The sequence below is a fragment of the Manduca sexta genome, unplaced genomic scaffold, assembly GCF_014839805.1.
Source record: "Manduca sexta isolate Smith_Timp_Sample1 unplaced genomic scaffold, JHU_Msex_v1.0 HiC_scaffold_2369, whole genome shotgun sequence".
Taxonomy (NCBI): Eukaryota; Metazoa; Arthropoda; class Insecta; order Lepidoptera; family Sphingidae; genus Manduca; species Manduca sexta.
Window position 1 is genome coordinate 2,568 of NW_023593326.1, and position 21,277 is coordinate 23,844.

The 21,277-nt window shown below is 35.0% G+C and overlaps 2 protein-coding genes across 2 annotated transcripts; one reads left to right on the top strand and one right to left on the bottom strand.

Moving 5' to 3' along the window:
* Positions 1 to 883: 883 nt before the first annotated feature.
* On the bottom strand, positions 884 to 8,788 carry LOC115446915 (BTB/POZ domain-containing protein KCTD3). Its single transcript, XM_037445945.1, is given in 14 exon segments — positions 884 to 961; positions 1,254 to 1,443; positions 1,917 to 2,007; positions 2,250 to 2,424; positions 3,319 to 3,464; positions 3,790 to 3,900; positions 4,778 to 4,990; positions 5,347 to 5,381; positions 5,383 to 5,565; positions 6,074 to 6,167; positions 6,256 to 6,332; positions 6,701 to 6,866; positions 7,845 to 8,158; positions 8,618 to 8,788. Coding segments are annotated over 14 exon segments (1,920 nt in total). The 5' UTR covers positions 8,665 to 8,788.
* Positions 8,789 to 9,193: 405 nt separating this feature from the next.
* Positions 9,194 to 20,439, top strand: LOC119188408 (dolichyl-diphosphooligosaccharide--protein glycosyltransferase subunit STT3B-like). The gene is given in 15 exon segments (XM_037445944.1): positions 9,194 to 9,531; positions 9,611 to 9,829; positions 10,131 to 10,374; positions 10,960 to 11,158; positions 15,296 to 15,467; positions 16,063 to 16,236; positions 17,488 to 17,492; positions 17,526 to 17,713; positions 18,044 to 18,234; positions 18,577 to 18,679; positions 18,919 to 19,132; positions 19,135 to 19,160; positions 19,389 to 19,486; positions 19,703 to 19,831; positions 20,352 to 20,439. Coding segments are annotated over 15 exon segments (2,232 nt in total). The 5' UTR covers positions 9,194 to 9,349.
* The last annotated feature ends 838 nt before the right edge of the window (positions 20,440 to 21,277 follow it).

Here is a 21,277-nt window from a genome sequence, read left to right on the forward strand (position 1 = left end):
TACAAATATCTCTAATAAAACTTCACACAATACGATTTACACATAAGGGTCACTAGCAAATCTAAATCTTCACAATTAATTTCGATCAAATTGATATACAGACATTTTTATTTATTTTATAGACTGCACATAACAAAGCGATAAGTCAAACTATCGCTGTGTATGATTTTTCTATATCAATCGATGTTGAAAGTTATATGGTATTTATTTTTTAGCATCAAAGGCTCTTCTTATTTAAAAAAAAAAATGGCTCTACCGTTTTAACCATCAAAGGGTCATTTTGTGTCACAATGAAGTAACAAATCTAGTGATTAATTGGACGCAGATATTCCAAAATGAACCAACTCACAAATTATCAAAAAATAAGTTATTAATATTTAACATGCAATGAATCCAAATGAGATACTTTACTGTTCAGCAAAACATGCCAAGATCTCACAAGATCTCACAAAAAAAAGTATGTGTAAACCAAGCCATACATTTTTGAATAAATGGAAAAATGCACCTGCAACTAATAACCAACCACAAATGTTGTTTAAAGTAGTTAGTACATTTTGGCAAAACTCAGTCCAATTATCTATCATTACTCATGTGTATAATAGATATGAAGTGCATGATTCTTTCACCCTTGATAGGCAATCCTTATACATCTTTAAATTGCAGCACTATATCAACTCACAGTTTGTCAAATCTACGACATAGTCACGAATCAATCGTCTAAAATGTCAAATTCGTTTGCCATAGGTATGACGAATATCGAACGTATACCTTAGAAGACGAATGAGTACAAAGCCATGAGCGCGGCGCAGAGGCAGGGGGCGAGGTTCATGGCGCCTGTATGGAAGCCGAGTTGGGCGACTGCGGCACGGGCGCCGCGTCCAGATCACACGCTTGACAACAAGCGGACTAGCTCGTCGGGGGTTGGACCGCCGTCGGCTGTCGGGGATTCGTCTCCCTTCGCCTGGGGAATATAATAATACTACGTCACACCAATAACATCTCAACACAATATTGTGCAATTAAATAAATATAAAATGTCTATTATTTTGTATAAAGACGGGAACGTTTAGACAGTTAGAGTTCAGATGATATTGGTGCCTATAAAAACCGCAAAGTAATAGTCAATAGTAATAGATTTTTGTGGCTAGATATTTAATTACTGCTTCCAGTTTGAAAAATAAAAGTAATAAAGATATGGGAGCTGGTTAATAAGGTTCTCGTGTGGGTGAGAGCAGAGGTGTTAGTGTGTGTACCGGTGGCGGCGGCGCTGGGCGGCGGCGGCCGGCGGCGCGGTCGATGGGCGCGGTGAGGTCCCACATCTGCGCGGCGCCGGAGCGGTGGCCGCACAGCAGCAGGCGGCGCGGCCGCAGCGCGCCCTCGCACCTCCCACCACCACGAAGCACGACACCGCCGACCCGTCCACTGAGCGGATCGTGCACACCCCTGCGACACATCCGTATTACGTCACAATACGATTGGAACGAGTTATGTAGCGATGTTAAACTGTACTGACTACTTTTAAACATGTGTGGATTATTTGTTACAGCTGGACTTTTCTATGTTTAATCTTACAAATAGTTATGTATGGTGTATGTTTTATTGGCTGTCCAAATAAATAAATAAATAAAGAAAATTGTGCGGATTGATTAACACATACTTTTTGTGTCAGATATAAATAGATCTTGGTGTGTTTTGCTGAACAGTAAAGTATCACATTAGAATTAATTGCGTATCAAATACATATTTTTTGAGATACTAATCGGTCCAATTAGTAATGAATAACATAAAAATATAAACAGTGTGTTCATTGTAACTGTATGTTATTTGATTATTAACAAATACTTCAACAACGAGCAAAAAAATTATGATATTAAAATGTAAAAATAATAATTTGCTCATAAATTATTACCTTTTACCATTTGAAGCAAGCCATTACATATAATGTATCCGTATCTGGTACCACTTTTTGAATGAATATTTGCTCCTCGTCCTGTTCGCCATATGGACCTGTAAAAGCCTTATTTGTAAAATATATAAACTATATAGGACATATTAAACAGAACAAAATAACAACACTATTAAGTCAATGAATTCATCATGGACTTAATGATGAATTCATGGATTTAGTGTTGTTATTTTGTTCTGTTCATTCACTGCGATTATCAAATGAGAAGCAGTTTTGTAATCGATTAAAATTTATCGATACTCCAAAGAATCGATTATAATTGTTTAATAAATTAAGTTATTACCGCAGTCGTTATGTGGTTGAGCAGTAGGCGCCTCTAATGCCAGCACTTTGAAGGCGGCGTTGGGCGTGGTGCCGGGCTGCGTAGATATCATGCCGCGGAACCGCGTCACGCGCCACGAACGCACGTGGTTGTACTCGCTGCACACCGAAATCAAGTAGTTCTCTGATAGAGATACCTGTAAATCGATAAAATCTTAGTCTGTCTTCTATTAGTGAAATCTGTGAGTCGATAAATATAGAAGATTTTTACACTGACAAGCTCTTATGCGTTATGAAGGGATTATATTGCATACTACTCTACCTTATACTACCCTTTGCTGGCGGGTTCTTCGCACTACCTGTAGTAATAGTCATACTTTATTCTTTCCTATGTTTCAAGCTTATTTCATACTAAACTTCATCAAAATAAGTCCAATATTTTAGCCGTCAAACCATAACCGATTGACAGAGTTACTTTGAGCATTAATATTAATGTAATATGGATGAATAGATGGACGCCATACTACAAGTAGCAAATGCTATCTTTATTTTCACTAACCACGAGTGAACGTCAGTAGTAGGCATTGTACAGTATTTATCTATAACTGTAAAATGAAAAGGGCCAGTCATTATATTTATATCAGAAATAACACAAATATATGTCCATAATTAGGTTATCACATTGCTCTGCACTGGTTAGGTATTAAATAATGTCGATAAGATTATAATCTGTGTCAATAAGTTACAATACTGTATATTTTTGCAATACAAAGAAATATCTAATTTCTATGCATATTATAGATGGGTTTGTGAGATTCATAAAATTTTACTCTGTTGATGAAAATTTACAATGCACACAAAATTTGCCTGGCATTGTAGCTCATTTTTTTTTTATCAATTATCTATGCATTCAATAAGTCATATACGTATTGATAATAGTATTTAAATGTAATTGATTTTTATTCTAGCATGACAGTGACTTCACTACACCTGATGCCAAGTGAAGCCAATGGAACATTTCAAACACCAATCGATGTATCCTCCAATCGCCATAATTATGCCGGCGGGTTAATTGCATCACGCCTATTTACCTTAGTAATAGGACTCTGATGCACTGTAAACGTCTGGAACAGTTGTGGGCCGTGCCCCACCGTCTCCGGATGTTGCACGATCACGCGAACGGAGCCGTAGCGCGTGCCGTACGCTATCTCGATCCAGTTGCCGCATAAATCTGTTTCAAAGATAGTAATATATATGCTAATATTGTACGGAAAGTCAAAGGTATTTTGAATATATTTGTAAAAGTTTATTGAAATCTATATACTGAATTAGAAGAGTTTTTACTATTTTTAAACGAATATTGTGTAAATTAAAGGCCTCAGTAATAGATTATATGTGTTTGAAATAAATAAACAATGTTTTGTCTCGCTTTTTCTTTGCTTTTTAAGAATTTCATTTAACATGACAACAAAGGTTTGACTAATATTACTGAAGTATACAACTTTTCTTATTAAGGCGGCATGTAAATAATATCGAAAAGTATTTGTAAGCTCATACTAGTTTTGGTGTGAGGTATACAGATATAGCTGTGATTGGTTCTTGGTTAGGGTCTTTGTACAGTTGCGTGACGAGAAGATCGTTGTCCTTCATTCGCAGTGGGAACTTTTGCATATCTGGAAAAACATAAGGTATTCTATGCTGTATTACATAATGAAATAGAATTACATTTTACTTATCAATTATTTATCGAGGATAATATCTACAGCTGTATTTTTAGAAGCATTATCGGATTTTTATATTGTTTTGAAAGTTTTTCTATTAACGATACAATTAAATCTTTTTTATCAATATGATTAGCGGCACTACAACTTATATCAATGCAATTTATGACTGCTAAGTTAATGAATTAGACTTTTATTTATTGAATCTTTACCGATATCAACTTTCTTGCATATAATCTCTATATAGGATGTGAACTATCTCTTTGACGATAGGGTAGCCCCCTAACACATCATGAGACAGAACAAACAAGGCGAAAAGTGGGTGCCCTGGTTGCACCTCTGCTTAAACCTTCGGTGATAAATGCGTGATGTATATTTTTGTTTCCTTTAATATCTTTACTTTATATTAGAGGTTCCCGAAATTTTTTCTTCTCAAGGACCCCTTTCAAATTTTTTCTGGTTCCGGTGGACCTGTTTTTTAAGCTTTGCAGAGAAAGTGTATTACAAATCGCGGGGGGTTATGTTGGGTTGGGGTTACCGTGCTTCTTACGACCTCTGTCAATATTATCTACCTACATTGATACATGAAGTGAAGCCAACATTTTAAGTACTTTACACTCAAACCAGATAAATTTTCGTGGACTCCCATTTTTCGGTCACGCCAACGTAGACCCCGTCAAGTCTCCAGTGGTCCCCTGGGTCTCCCTGGACCACTTTGGGAATCAACGCTTTATACAATAGTGAGGGACCAACAGAAGGAACAATCTATATCGATTGATATATTAATAGGATTATTATCGATTTTGCATATTGTCCATTTATAACTCACCTATATAATTAATAGCTCCCGTAGCAGTGCCGAGGAGTAGGAACGAGCCGGCAGTGTCGTACGTAGTGAGATGCGCTACATCCTGCGTCTGCCAGTGTTGCGTGCTGGTGTGCCACACGCCGGCCTTGCTGCGACTCGCGGCGCCGCTCAGCGCCACTAGCTGAGGGCCCACGAACAGAAGATGTTCTACGCGGACACCGAGGTTGAAAGTACCTGAGACAGTAAGATCCGATTATTATGTAGGCAGTGCTATGTACTATGTGCTATGTATCGGCGGTCGACGCAGTTGTGCCGGTCTGTTCGATACATGATTAACAAAAAAGAAAAAATGTAGTTGTTTAAAAAATGTATACTCTATTATTAGTTTTCTAATTATCAGCAGCATATGCTGATGCATTTAAGTTGCCTTAAAATCTTCCATTTCAAATATTACAACGAAATATATTTTGTAAGAACATAATTTAATCTACACCCTGTATATAAGTGAGTAGTGACCCTCTAGAATCTAGATCACAATTTTTCCGTAGTTTAATTATAATTTCTTTTGCCACATTTGCATATTCACTTACCAATGAGCGTCATCCTAGTGGGCTCGCTATGCGTAGAAGGCCCACAGTCTCACAAACGGCCCGCTCGCGATACCGAGCATGACGTCAGTGCCGGTCGAGTTGTTACCGCTGGAACCGCCGCCGCCGCCGCCAGTCTTCGCGTTCAACGCTATCCTCTCAATAACTGACTCCTGGACCGGCGATTGGAATACAACGTACCAGCCGCATGAGTCTGTCAATCTGAAAATAAAAATAGTTATGCACATGAGTATTTTTTGTAATTCATGATAGAATAAATTATGGTGAAAAATATATAGGTTAACTTAACAGGGTGTTCTAAAATTATTTTATTTTATTTTATTTAAGGAAAGCTTACAGACTAATAACAAATAAAGTAAATGACATTTGTAGGTAAAATTAAGTTGCTAATTACAAGCTTCCACCAATAAATTAACAGTATAAATATGCGATGCAATAATTGAGGGAAATCACAGCCAGGGTGTACACAAACCCTCTATAATGATGATGCCACTTACATACTACTCAATGAGTAAGAATAATAAAGGCAAAGTCACGAAAAAATCTAGCGCAGAGTGTTATTAAATTATATACCTATATGTGTGCTACCCATTAGTTTCAGATAAGTTACTAGCAAATGATAAAAAAAAATTAAGTTGCTAATTTGAAACACTTTCATGTAAAGAATTCAAATGAGTAATGCTCAATGCCCGTAAGCTTTTTGTAATACCTGTATCCTGTGACATAATGTGTGAATGCAACAGCTATCCAATTGTGATGTGCTTTTATTATTTGTACTTTCATACTGTCTGACCATGTGTTCACTGAAAGTAAAGAAGCAATACACATACATTAATTAGTTTACTATATTAAGTAGTAAAAAAACGTTTTGTTTAAAAAAATCGTATTTACTTTCAGGCGGTCTGTGGCCTTTGTGACAGTCTGCATTGCCGAGAGAAGCGGCTCTTGAGTGTCCTCTACCGCATCGACTAGAAGTTAAAAAAAATATTCAAGTACTTACTTTTATAAATTAAAATTGTCATAAAGTTCGACATATCAGAAGAAATTTTAAGCTACAAATACCTTTTTATAATTAATCCTTTGTTTAGATTTATTGATTACACCAAAAACAATGGAGATAATAATTTAGTGGGCAGGATATTATTTTCTAAGTTTCGTAATCTGAATATTATATAGCAAACAGGTTTTCTATTATTATCATTAACAATATGTTTTATTGATGAGTCAGTTCATAGGTTAGTCAAGTTGATATCATCATAACTATTAAAAAAACATGCTGTATACTGATCGTCAAAGTTTGATTACTATAAAAACACCCTATATAATCCACATTAACCTTAATTGGTCCTGTGAAGGTATTCTTCCGACAGTGCGCAGGTCAAGCGAGGAGTTCCTGGAATGTGTCCTGTTGACTGGTACCTCTGTGCTTGATGCTGTGGAGTTCTTCCTTGAGCAACTGTTACCGTTCCTTCCATTGTTGCTGTTACTGATGGATGTGTTTACTGGAATGTTAAATCTCGTTAAAGAGTATTCTTAAGTATTTTTTGTTAAGAACTTAAAAAAATGCAAACTGTAGGTACATTTTCCAACAGGAATGCAATTCAACATTAAGTAAACTTTTTCTTCTAAAATTTAGATACTTATTTCTTAAAATGGCGAATTTGTAAGTGTGAGTTTTGGCGATGGTAAAAGGACTATAATGTTCAAAAATAACAGTTATTCTCTGCAACAAACATTAGTCAAGGTCGCCACAGGCTCTCAACCGCCGCACAGTGTCTATTAATAATTACTCATCACACAAACACATCATCATCATCAGCTGCAGGATGTCCACTGCTGTACACAAACATATAATCCAACCAAATACAAAAGTCAGACTCTAATTTATCAAATTAATGCTAATCAAATAATTTATATTTACATTAAGCACTTCAATATTACTGAAAAAAAAATATTTAAACCTTCTGAAAAAGTCCCTAAACATAATCTGCATGCTATCTGATGAGTAAAGTCGACTTTTCATACCTAAATACTCAGTTGAATTAAATATGACATGTTGAAGAAATATTCATGTTTGATCTTGCTGTGTTGATAATATTCAGTATGATAATGAAGCATTGTTACCAACAATACTGACCTATATATTGAAACAATGTTTCTTTGTTTATATTCTCTAATTACTGATAAGTATTATTATTTTACAATATTATATTGTTACAACATACATAACTAACTCTTTCTGGATCCAAAATGTTTGCTATAAATAAATAATATTAAAATACACATAATAATAATAATACTTTAACTCCAAATGTTAATTGCACATTTAAGTTATATTGGCATTAAAAAGATTTATTTTGATAGAAGCATGTCTCATGCTGACTTTTTATTTTCCATGATATGTTATCACATTAAATCATTAAGGTTAGTAATATCAATGTTATTGGTTATTAATCAGATATTTTATTTATCATACTTACATGATGGTGGTAGGTATCCATAGAACAAAACATCACCACAAGAGGAGTGATTCATCTCATCACACAATGCCAGCCTTCTACTGAGAGGAGTGATGCCAAAGTAATCACATTCATGCCGCAAAGCTCTTATGTTTACATCATTAAGGTCTATATCACGGGTCCTTAGAAAGTTCAGTATCAAACCAAATAAGTTTGGGTCTCTGTCTATGAAGATTGCCCCATTTTCATCTCTGACTGTGGGGATGCGGCCACTCAGTAGGGCTGTGAAAAATGTGTCTGGCACCCATGTAAGTGTGTGCCATGATGTTGAGAATCTGCAAATAAATATAAAATGTTATACCCACTTTATTGTATTGTACTTCCAAAAGTTGTTGAAATTATGGATACTCAGAAACATTTTAAAGTTAGGTTGATTACTTGACAAATAATCCTATTCATAAAATAAATAACTATTTGTCAGTTCGTATTATTTGAATTGCATGATAAATATATATATCGCATTAGTTAACATACAGAAAGCGCAGAAACGTAGTAACATAAATAATACCGGAAATATTAAAAAGATACAATATATCGTGTATAAAAATTTTGTTAAAAATAATTTTAAGGCCACGATTTCACATAAATCAAAACCATAACTCATTTTGTGATGTCAATTTTTTGTTTATACAAATAATTACGCTTAACTATATGACTTAAGTTCAGTTTAAAGGATATAAATCTTTGTTATTATAAAGTCCCACGCACTTTCTATTAAAACAATAGATTCATACCTTGTTCCACCGACGTTTAAATTTACAATCTCCTGGTACTTAGACATTTGTTACTATTGTTCAAACAGTTTAATATATACGAGTGTACTAGACGCAAAATATCAACTTGAATTCATTTATGATTTTTATTTATTTCCGAAGTATTCGTACCTTCACAAGATGTCAACGTCAACAAACATTAAACAGCTGTCATTTTTGGATTTACAGCGAGGCGTATACATTCGAAAATTCCGTTTCTGAAATCAGATCTGAAACGGATCATTATGAAATTCCGGTATCTTTCAGTCATGTTCTGAATTGGGAGTGACGTTGGCGAGCGTTCTGGAATTCATTCACTTTTATTTAGTTAACAGTAAAAGTGCTAATAAGTGGAAGTATAATTAATTTATTATTAATATATCAACATATTTTGTCGTGCATCATATTCTAGCATATCACATTTGAAGCCGATAGGATATGTTATAATGTTACTAATGGTAAATAATGTTACGGTCATTTTAGTAGTTTTTTATATCGTGAATGTCACGTCGCGTCGTACTCCTATCTTTTCGTATCCGAACGCGAACACCTTCTATTGTTTTTGTGATTGGCAATTATTTTGAGAGAGACGTGTCCTTCTGTCAGTGAGCCAAAAAGTCAATTTCACTTTGGAGTTGAATTGTTGGAACTGATGTATGAAAATAATATTGTTGTGAACGTAGAGATTATTTATTAACTTAGTGAAGGAGCGAGATGCCGTCCACCGCCGTTCCGAAGTCTAATAATGGCCAAAATAGGGGTATATTTAAAAACACTGCCGGCAGTAGCACGCTCATCACTGTTACGGTATTGTCACTGGCTTGGCTGGCCGGCTTCGCGTCCCGGCTTTTCGCTGTGATACGTTTCGAAAGTATAATTCATGAGTTCGATCCTTGGTACGTACTAAAAGACTTTTATTGGTGCAATAACCTGAAAAAGTTTCTTCATAAATTACGCCAAATTCGATTTTTCCAGGTTTAACTATCGCTCCACAGCGTATATGGTACAGCATGGTTTCTATAATTTCCTCAACTGGTTCGATGAGCGCGCGTGGTACCCCCTGGGTCGAATTGTGGGGGGGACCGTATACCCTGGTCTAATGATCACGTCAGGCACCATACACTGGATATTGCACGCGCTAAATATCCCCATTCACATTAGAGATATTTGCGTTTTCCTAGCACCGGTGTTCAGGTAATTTATGCATTCATTACAAATTATAATATCCTCAGCCAACCAATGTTGGACACATCATTACATAGAGTTTATGAAATTGTCCAATGTATGGTTCTGTTTGTTCAGTTGTAAAATGTAGAGAATCAACTGTTTCATATTTATTTCATATTTAATTAATTAATATTCTTCACCTTACAAATCCAAGCTAATTTAATGTATAAAAATATTGAGATTAATTGCATTGTTTAATTCACCATTACGATTTACTATGTAGGACGAAATCTCTTTAACAGCATGCGATTTTACACTTATTTTTTAGTGGTCTAACTGCAATAGCAACATATCTTCTGACGTCTGAACTGTGGTCTCGTGGAGCGGGGCTGTTTGCAGCATGTTTTATAGCCATAGTGCCTGGGTACAGCAGTAGATCAGTTGCGGGAAGCTATGACAATGAAGGCATAGCTATTTTCGCACTTCAGTTCACATACTACCTCTGGCTTAAGAGTGTCAAAAGCGGGTCCATATTCTGGTCAATTTGTACAGCATTATCTTATTTCTACATGGTGAGTTAATGTCATTTTTTATACTATTTTTAACCCCACAAAACTTTCTAAAGTTTAAGATGAAGATTCTCTTTCATCTTATTAAAAAATATATAAATAATACAGCAGACTTGGTTTGTATAAATTTATACAAGTTTTTATGAAGGCAACCAGTTTAGGATGAATTGTTTTGCATTTAAATCATAAGAATTTCTAATGTGCCTTGTTAGTTGTAATGGCATTCTATCTTTAGAATGACAGGATGTTTAAATGTGATAAACAAACATACTAAAGAAAAGTTTTATGATGCACTAAAATTGTTGCAATGTAAGATAAGGTGTCCTAGAAAATATTTGAAACTGAAACTATAAAAATGGTACATATATCATATTGCAGGAGGAATATTTCTGCATCCATGTTTTAAAATGAAGTTTCAGGGAGATAATAAATATCATCCTCATCAAATAATAATAATAATATTGTTTTGAAAAAATAATAATTTACAAGTAATTTGATGGATGCTAGTGGTGTCTCTGATTACCTGAGCCACAGACTCATTTATATAAGTTAATTTACTGTGTGAATACAAGTATTTTTTTATTTTAGGTGTCAGCATGGGGTGGCTATGTGTTCATCATCAATTTGATACCACTTCACGTATTTGTGTTGCTGATCATGGGCCGTTTCTCTCAAAGACTGTTTGTCAGTTATTCTGTTTTCTATATAGTTGGACTGTTGTTGTCAATGCAGATACCCTTTGTCGGTTTCCAACCGATACGTACAAGTGAACACATGGCAGCGTCTGGTAAGAATAGTTTTTATATTTCTATATTATTCTTAATATATTGTTACTTTGGTATATATGGACTGTGGGCAGGGAAGTTAAAGGTTTGATTCCCAGATTAGGTGTATCTAAGTGTTAACTTACTTAACTGTGCTTAAATGTGGCATTTTGTTATATGTTTTACCTAGTATTGGATCCTCTATAGAGTGTTCATTAAATGTTATCCTGCTGTCAGGTACGAAGCTACATTTCTCCTAATAGCAGTAAGGTAATAATTCATATGTACAAAAGTGGATAATTCCGATTATCGGACTACCTTACGACAACAATAACTATGGTTAATGGAGCCTCCAGTGTGAATATGAAATAAATTATAATAATAGCTCAGCATAGAGACTTTCAGATATTCAGATTAAGTAGTAATTATTTAAGAGTGGTTTTCCCTAAAGACTTGATAGCTTTAATACAATATTGCCAATTATTAAAACATCGTATTTTATTTAACATGCATTTCTGTTAATATCATGTCAAAACTAAAATAATCACATACTTGGAACAATATCTAACATGATTCTCTCATTAAGATAATAGCTTCTAAATACAAAAATGCTATGAAATGTATCATGTTTTTCAAGTGTTAACCTAAATTTATAAGATAACTGTTTGTTTGTTTTTCTGTCTAGTTTGGTGAATGAGCCTAGAAAATAATATGTTTTGTAGAGTACTAGATATTTGTTTAAATAACTCTAGACAGGATTGAGGACTTTATAATGCTTGGATGTTTGTTACCACATGATTTATTAACTGCTATGATAATTTGGATGAAGTTTGGTATATAAATAAAGCAAGTCCCTGATTAACATACAGGCTACTTTTTATCCTAGTAAATGTACCATGTGACTCTCAAAATGTTTTCCAAGCGAGTGAGCCGCGATCAGAAGTTAGTCTATAAAAGTAAAGATATTTTACAGAGTTCAAAGTTGGAACACATTATGTGAAACTGTAGTTAACAAAATGTTCAGAACGTATTCGTATTATCACAAGTAGAGTTTAACTATTCTTCGTCAATTAATTTTTCATATCGATTAATTAACTGCGATTTGTTCTGCGGTTTTGAATCTCGTTTAACAAATTTAATTGAAATTAGCAACAAGTAAAAGGATACAGAATTTATTTTTGTTAAATGAGTAAATGTACGTAACGAAATAGGTTTTTACAAAATATTGATACGATATTTTATGTCTCATCTGTCTTTTTATATTCGTTCTGTCAATAAAGTATTTAATTAATGTATTAAGATAAACAAAAAAGCGTAATAATATTTCATAATAACTATTTCGTTATGTACAATTTGTTTCTTGGTAATAAGATGCCATTAGCTAATAAAGGACACCAACGTCAAATCGAAATGAAGTCATGTATTCTGCCGTGGTAATCGAGAAGGCAGTAAGTCAGAAAAGGCGGTTATGTTTCATTACATGGTTAACTAGATTATCTTATCTTTCCTACTGCTGTGTATCAAACAAGAAAATACATTTATAATTTACGTAGATGTATGAAACCTCGATAGGAAGAAAAATCGTTTATTGTACAATTCAAAATCAGTAATAAAAGATTGGCCGCCTTTGACTTACTGCTCTCTGGTGTACCACGGCAGTATTGTAGTCTATTTGGTGTCATTTAAGTTCATTAAGGTATTTACGCCACGAGAGCGCTCGGATGTTATTCGCAGAGTTAAAACAAATAATTCGAACATACTAGACCATACTATATTGAATCACCCACGTTCATAGTACAAACATCATCTTTATCTGGGTCCAATTCACAATGATAAATACGTGAATTCCCTGAGATACCGGAGCAAGGAATCCCTAAGAAATCATTAAAGATTATAGCCAAAACCTAATTGAGTACTTTTTTTTTTAATTACTTGCAATATTTGATTACAATTGGCCATATTGCATGTGACATTTATTCATCTTGTTTGTGCGTTACTATATGTGTGGAATCTGAATTGTCATCGAGAATACAAGCCCTGAGCGCACTCAACTCGATGGCACTCGCATCGTGCAAACTCGGCTTTAACCAGCGTAATAAAGCACTGCTTGTATCTATTTGATTTTACATATCACAATTCTGTTGATAACGCGCAATGGATAAATTACGGGTTTATTCATTTACCGTGTACCATTAATTACCGTATACCATTATGTAACGCGATAGTTCGTAGGGTATTTTATGTTTTCGATTAAGCAAGGTTTTAGTCCTTGAGTGGTATGGTTCAGATATCCAGCCTTCAAAAACTATAAAAATAAGTTATGTTTTGTTACACTTTGCAGTACGAGTCATCTGTACTATTGCCGTGTCAGGCAAGCGTGCCTAATGGTGGCTAATACAATTTCCGTTATATTCGATGGCGATTAGCATCAACTTCGTAATTATAGTCAAATACTCCGTTATTCTATTAGCAGAACTCTATAATATTTGTGGGATCCTGGTTCGCCGGATCTTTTTGCATCCTTTCACACGATGACTTTCAAATAATATAGGTACACTCAGCCTAGCCCTTCAGGGATACAGGCTAACCATTTTTATTAAGGTCGATAGAGGTCTTTGAAATAATTTATCTGAATCCATAAAAATAAGAAAATATTATGTTGTGCAAGCAATTTTAATAGTGAGATGTCACATTTTGAAACTAATAAAAATTTGCAATACTGGCCGACCGTGTTATACAAATACCACGGTAATGAGTAGTATCGTTTACCCGCATGTTACGTTCGCATCATACATGCTATTTTATGTAAGAAGTGTTCAAGGGCGCGTTGTACTGCGGACGCCGGCCGCCGGCCGCCGCACGCTCAATATAATAGACACTGACCGGCAAACGCCTTTCATAAACATTCTAAAGCTATGTTATTGAATGTATTTCAAGTTGGATGCTATTTCTGGACGTACGGACTTGTGATGCAGGAGTTTACATATACAATGTCTTGTGCTAATTGCGACTAGATAATTCTATTTACATTACTGTTTATGATATTATTGAAGCCGATAAACAGATATCCAACATGGCTATTGACAGCGTGGAAAATCGTACAAGTATAAATCTCCTAAAGTAGATTTTATACTTTTGAATTTTGTTGTTGACCATACATTATCCACTGTCTTGACATTTTTTGCACTTATGTTACAAAATATGTAATGTCTGTGTCGATAAGACTGTCAATAGCATTTTAAAAAATTTTAAACATTTTGTATAATTTGTAAAATGTAGGTAGATATTGTAACTTTGAATTTCCGGACGACCAACACCCCAGTCCGTCTTGTAACCACGAAGGCAGCAAAGTCTTCAGAAAAAAATCATAATGTAAAAAAACCGCGATAAAATCCGAATAGTTTTATTTGGATGTCTAACATTCACGTAAACATAAGAAATCATTATATCCCATCTGATTTAAATGAATGTAGATTTATGCATTATACGTAAGATAAGCCTGACAAAGGAGCATCTTTACGTTATATGCTAAAACTGTACGATGATATAAGCGAAGTTATTATTAAATCAGTTAAGAATTATAGTGGAGTTCTATATATGGTAAACAAACATTTGCAAATAACTGCATTCCTATAACAAGTTTGTGGGGTCATCATGACAGTCTTAATTGTGATACAGGCGATGAGCCAAATGTAAAACGGATGGGTGCAGGTTTTCTTACTTTACTGAGGCATAAGTTAAGGCGATCTGTAAATAGTCAAAGATCAAGGTGTTGTGAGATTGATAATGTATGCTAACTTATTGATACTTTCTAAAATACATAAATAAAACTACAAAATCAATTTTATGTCTTCAAGAAACTTTACTCTATATTTACAAAGTGAGCACCTTTTATTTTTTAATTTCAGTACATATGCTACTAATCGGTGTAATGAAAGCGTTTACTATAACGAGTGCAGTCATATTTTACAATTAAATCATAAAATACTTTTTCTTTTTAAAAAAAAGCATGCGTAAAAAATTCCAGATGATATGCAATCATAAATTCAATTGAATTTTACCGTGAATTATTATCGACAATAGAAAATACCAGGAAATTCAAATAATACAGTTGAATATGTTAGTACTAGAAATATAAATGTATTTTTATTAATTTTTAGGTGTGTTTGCGCTGTTAATGGCTATTGGTGCTCTCAAGTACCTGCACAGTTTGAACCCTAAGGGACAATGGAAGCAGTTGTTGATACTGGGCGGCATGCTGGCTGCTGCGGCCGTGTTCCTTGTTGTAGTTCTGTTGACGTACATGGGTGTTATTGCTCCTTGGAGTGGACGGTGCGTATCTAATATGGATCGAAATAAAGTTGGTTCTATGATTGACATAAGGAGGTTTTAATATAACTGGTGGAGTGTCAGTTGTTGATGTTTATAAGGAAAATGGCTGTACCGTTTTCAATAAACGATTCTAAACTTATCTTCAAACCGATTCCAATAATAAACCAATCAAAATAACGCATTTCTAAGCATGTCAAAAGAACTTTGTTTTGATTGGGCCATTTCTGAGATGATCGAAAAAAGTGATTGGGTTCGTTTATTGAAAATGGCGGTAAATGAGTACAATGACAACTTTAGTGCCGTCTTAAGGAATAAATCAGTACCTAACTTCTTTGTTAAAATACGGTATGTATTTATACTCGTAAATATTAAAAAAACGAGTCTAGAATTACGATAACTTTACTACCGTCATAAGGAAAAAAATAAGTACCTAACTTGTTTTGTTAATATTCAGTATGTATTTATACACGTAATCAGTAAAAATAAAACGAATCTAGAATTAGTTTCTAGTTTATGGCCAGTACTTACTGACATAATCTTTATTAGTTATTTTTTTAAATATGAACCAACTTTAAAATATATTCCCACTTTGCAGGTTTTACTCGCTATGGGACACGGCGTATGCCAAAATCCACATCCCGATCATAGCGTCGGTGTCTGAACATCAGCCGACCACGTGGTCGTCTTTCTTCTTCGACCTGCACGTGTTGGTGTGCACCTTCCCCGTCGGCCTGTGGTATTGCATCAAGAACATTAATGATGAGAGAGTGTTTTGGTGAGTAGCTTATAGGCAGAGTTGTTGAGTGGTAGCTGCTGGGCGTGGGCGGGTTTGATTCCTGGGACTTTTTATTCGCCAAAATGATCTCACTGGACCTGATGGTAAGTGGAGTGGGGTCCAATAGAATGTCGACTGACGAGAGATGATTATCATTCGGTAGTCCACAATTATACCTGTTGGAACCGGATATATACAGGCTGATCCTGCAACGCGGCTCTCCATTTCACTATGGCGAGTTTTAACACCTTGTGTCCGGTGGTCTTTAGACCATTATATTCTATCAAAATCAAAAAACTTTAACAAGATTCCTTTTTGATCATTCCCGTTAATAGAAAACGTAAAATATATTGGAATGATATATGTATCTTAGCGAATAACGAGAGATTTATCGCTAGGATGAGCATGATATCTATGTACATAACTAAATTAGTGTGGACCGCAAATATTCGCTTTCATTTTAGCAGATATGGGCCTAGTCTGGCCTAAGTCTGTCTTGTAGTCCATTGCAGAACGATATGCATACTATATGTTTCGAGTATTCTTTTTCATGTGGTGATAGAATTGAAAACAGTTTTTTATTTGAAGTTGATAAGATTTTCTGTTCCCTTTCATTAGGTATATTATTCATATAAACTAATATAACTGAAGAAAGGCTTGAAACCATGAATACGGGTTATCGCGTGGGAACTCACCCCACGCGATCTGGCCTGTACGGCCTTGCGTTCACATTAAATGATTATGTGATTGATTTCACACGGCGAACGCTTCGCTGCGTTTATTAGTTGGTTCTGAGGTCAAACCAAATTGACCTCTTCAATTTTGATGACGATGATTATTTTAGTATAAAACTGTGGCGTGAGGTCTTAATAATACCTTAAGGCACATAAAGATTTATTTGTGTGATAGTAAAGAAATTCGAAATCATACAATTTATATGGTCGTAGGGCACATTGTTCTTCACTATGAAGTAAGCGGACAATTATGTAAAGTAATGATCTGATCCACAAGTAATAATACTTGCATATAAATTCACAATTGTAGATAAGTCGTGGATGAATTACACATCTCTATTGAAAGTAATTGTCATCATCATTTCCTTACTAATACAACGAATGTAATAAAAGGTTACAGAGAGCCAGTGGAGGGAGAGTTTAGGTCCATATAAATCATTGCACTGTTACTTTATAATCATCAAATAAATTGGGTCTGAAGTTTAACTCCCTTAAGTATAATATATTTAAGGTTTAGTTCTAACTAACCACGAATTTCCTATAATTCAGTGGCCCTGTACGCGTTAAGTGCGGTATACTTCGCCGGCGTGATGGTCCGCCTGATGCTGACGCTGACGCCGGTGGTGTGCGTGCTGTCGGGCATCGCGTTCTCGATCCTGCTCGACCTGGTGCTCAAGGAGGACGACCAGCCCGTGCTCACTGTAGAGAACGACGAGTCCAAGAATCTATATGATAAGGTACGTTTATGTATTAAGTTGGTTGGGTGGATTTTGGGTTGAAAAAGTTTAAATAGGAGTGTACAGAGGCTTTCTTGTTTCTTTTACAATCATGTTTCAAACTATGAAAGTAGTGGGAAAATATTTTTTAAAACATTTTAGATGTCACCAATAAATTATCAATAAGAACCTAGCATTGTTTTTTGTCTTTAAAATAATTTGAAGTAAAGACCAAAATGGTAAAATATTAGAACATTGATTAAAATAGTTCATTGCTAAGATAGTTAGCTTCATTAAACTAAGGTTCGTAGTTTTATTTAAGGTATTTTAGAACATAGTACATTTCCCCAGGCTGGCAAGCTAAAGAAGCGTACACACGAGACGGTGCCGCCGCCTGACAACGGGCTCGGCATGAACGTGCGCTCGGGCACGCTCATCGCGTTCATGATCCTGCTGATGTTGTTCTCCGTGCACTGCACGTGGGCGACGTCCAACGCGTACTCCAGCCCAAGTATCGTGCTGGCCAGCTATGGGAATGATGGGTGAGTGAGATTAAAACTTTTTTTATGCTAGTTAAAAATTAAAAAGTAAGCTAAATTTGCAGTAAAGTTAAATTGCAGATATTATATTGAGTATATTTTTTATCGACCTTATTGCGCTAGTTTCGAATTGCAAATATCTTTATTATCTTGTAACTAAATCAAAGTATGCTGATATAACGGTATGTATTTTCAGCAGTTTTTTTGATCTCAATAATGTATTTCTTATTCTCGAATTTTAAAGGTGTGATATTTAGAGCCATAGTTGTGAAACCTTAACTGATACATGAAGTTTAAGTATTTAATTAATTAGTGCAGTATTTTGTAATATCTTTCGTTCGACAGATCTCGTAAAATCCTCGACGACTTCAGGGAAGCATACGGCTGGCTGTCTCAGAACACGGCGGAAGACGCTAGAGTCATGTCCTGGTGGGATTATGGATATCAGGTGACTATTAATAGTATTATATTAATAATTTGTATTGTATAGAATCCAGATGCTCCGTATTTTACGAGTCTGACCTACCAATTGTCATCATGCTGGATTGTTTAGGTAAGGAAGGGCAAATAATAGGGTCGTATTGACTAGAGTTTTGATATATATACACCGTTTAGCTGATTTAAATTCAAAAACATTTTTATTTGATAATCGATTTCTTTTTTTAATCGATATTTTCTGTACACCAGATAGCAGGAATGGGCAACCGCACAACACTAGTGGACAACAACACGTGGAACAACTCCCACATAGCTCTCGTGGGCAAGGCGATGGCGAGCAACGAGAGTGCCGCCTACGAGATCATGACCATGCTCGACGTGGACTACGTGCTCGTGATCTTCGGCGGCGCCATCGGGTACTCCGGCGACGACATCAACAAGTTCATATGGATGGTGCGCATCGCCGAGGAGAGCATCCTAAGGATATACATGTGGGTAAACTTGGCCATTTTATTTTGCTCGTTAGAAAGGTTTAAGTAACTCGTAGTGAAAGATATGCAAAATATAGGAAATTCAAAAAAAAATATCCTTTGGTTTTCATTAGTGAAATATTTTCGTATAGTATATGGAAATTCCACTTTCAGCTTTATGTGTTAACGAAATGGCCGAATGGACATTTCTATGACTAAGAAACGTTATAATTCTCTTTTTGTTTTCAGGAAGCGGATTACTTTACTGAGAGAGGCGAATACAGGATAGACACAGAAGCGTCCAAAACAATGTTGAATTGTCTAATGTACAAATTATCATATTATAGGTAAGTAGTGTTATATATATTTTTCAATTTTTATGCAAAGGAACAATGTGACAGATGAAATGGATTTTATAATATTCCTCACTTATAATATTAAGTATTGCAACAAATCACATACCAGAATCAGACCACTGGAAAAAAAAAAACAGTCGAATTGAGAACCGCCTCCTTTTTTTAAAGTCGGTTAAAAATACTATAAAGTTAATGATATTGTCACAGATACGATAGTGGCGGCAGTCCGCCCGGCTACGACAGAACGCGCGGCGCGCTGCCGGGCAACAGGGGGTTCAAGCTCACGTACTTAGAGGAGGCGTACACCACCGAGCACTGGCTTGTGAGAATATACAGGTATAGTAACGTCAAGCGAGGTTTAGATTAACAGCAAAACTTGTACAAGTCGACGATTGCAAGCTATTTTTATTGTGTATCAAAAGCTGACTTGGACCTATATTGAAGCTTGTAAGACTAGCGCCCTTTGTACCCGCACATACACAGTGTTATACAATTCACCACAGTAACATGTCGTGTGAAAGACGTGACGTATTTAAACCAAACCCTAGAATGTACCAAAAACTCGACCATGTCGATGTTTTTTTTTTATGTTTGTGATCGAGAGACCATCAGTCACTTGTTAGTCTCACAATCAATCCAATAAAACGACACGGAGTCATGTCGCGTATATTTGTCACGTATAAACATAGTACGAACAAAAAGACAGTTATTATTTGTCATAGCATGTACCTGCGATATTCATTCCCAATTGGGATCATTTCATCAATCTTCAGATTATGCATGCCATAGCCAAATCTATAGTTTTTAATATCATTGGTAAAGATATATTAATTTTAATTTTTATTATTATTTCCAGAGTTAAAAAACCAGACGAGTTCAATCGTCCGCGACTGCCTTTAGCGAAACGTACAGTACCAACAAGCAATACTATTTCTAAAAGGTAAGATAACGCTAATATTATTTTAATTAATGTTTCGTCTATGCCGATTGGCTATGGTTTTAAAATGTTTTACCCAACTAAATAGCCTTCTTCAATTACCAACTATAAACTAACATTCTTAAATTTACAATATCTAATCATGATCTAATAGTATGGCAATACATCAAAACGTTAAAGAAGGTCCTATCTTAATAATTCAATAAATTAAAATCGATTTTTAAGTTAATACTATTTGTTTTTTTTTTAATTCGTTGTTAAGTTATTCCATTTTTAAACTTTAAATCATTGAAAGCTATACTAATGGAACATGGTGTCGATATTGCATAACTCGTATCTGTAACAAATATTTCTCATTGCAGCTTTCGTTAGGAGGCGGATCAACGGTACAGTAACAAATTGGGTTAATTATGGTTTGATCTCCACATGTAACTAAATTTGTATATTGATCATGTTTCGTGTACGCTTGTTGTGCCACTCGATGTTGTTTATTTCGCTGTTTTTTTTAATCCTTTCCATTCAAAACCGCCTTAACGTTTTTAAAACAATCCTTAGGCGGTAGAGTAGTTTAAAAATATTTTAAATATACAAAAATTTGGTATTTGAGTTGTGTATGTCTGTCATAGACTACTTTTAGGAAAAAAAACTTTGTAACGAATTTCATGGAAAGGGTTAATAATAAGTTTAAGTTGTTATCAAGTTCATTTTATGGTTCCACATTCGATGTGCTTATTTGTGTTATGTGTAGGGGTACTGATTAAGCGAATATATTATAATATATTTTTATAAAATTTTTTAGATCGTTGTCATTGTAAAGTGGAACAAAGTCGGGGTTAATGTTGTTA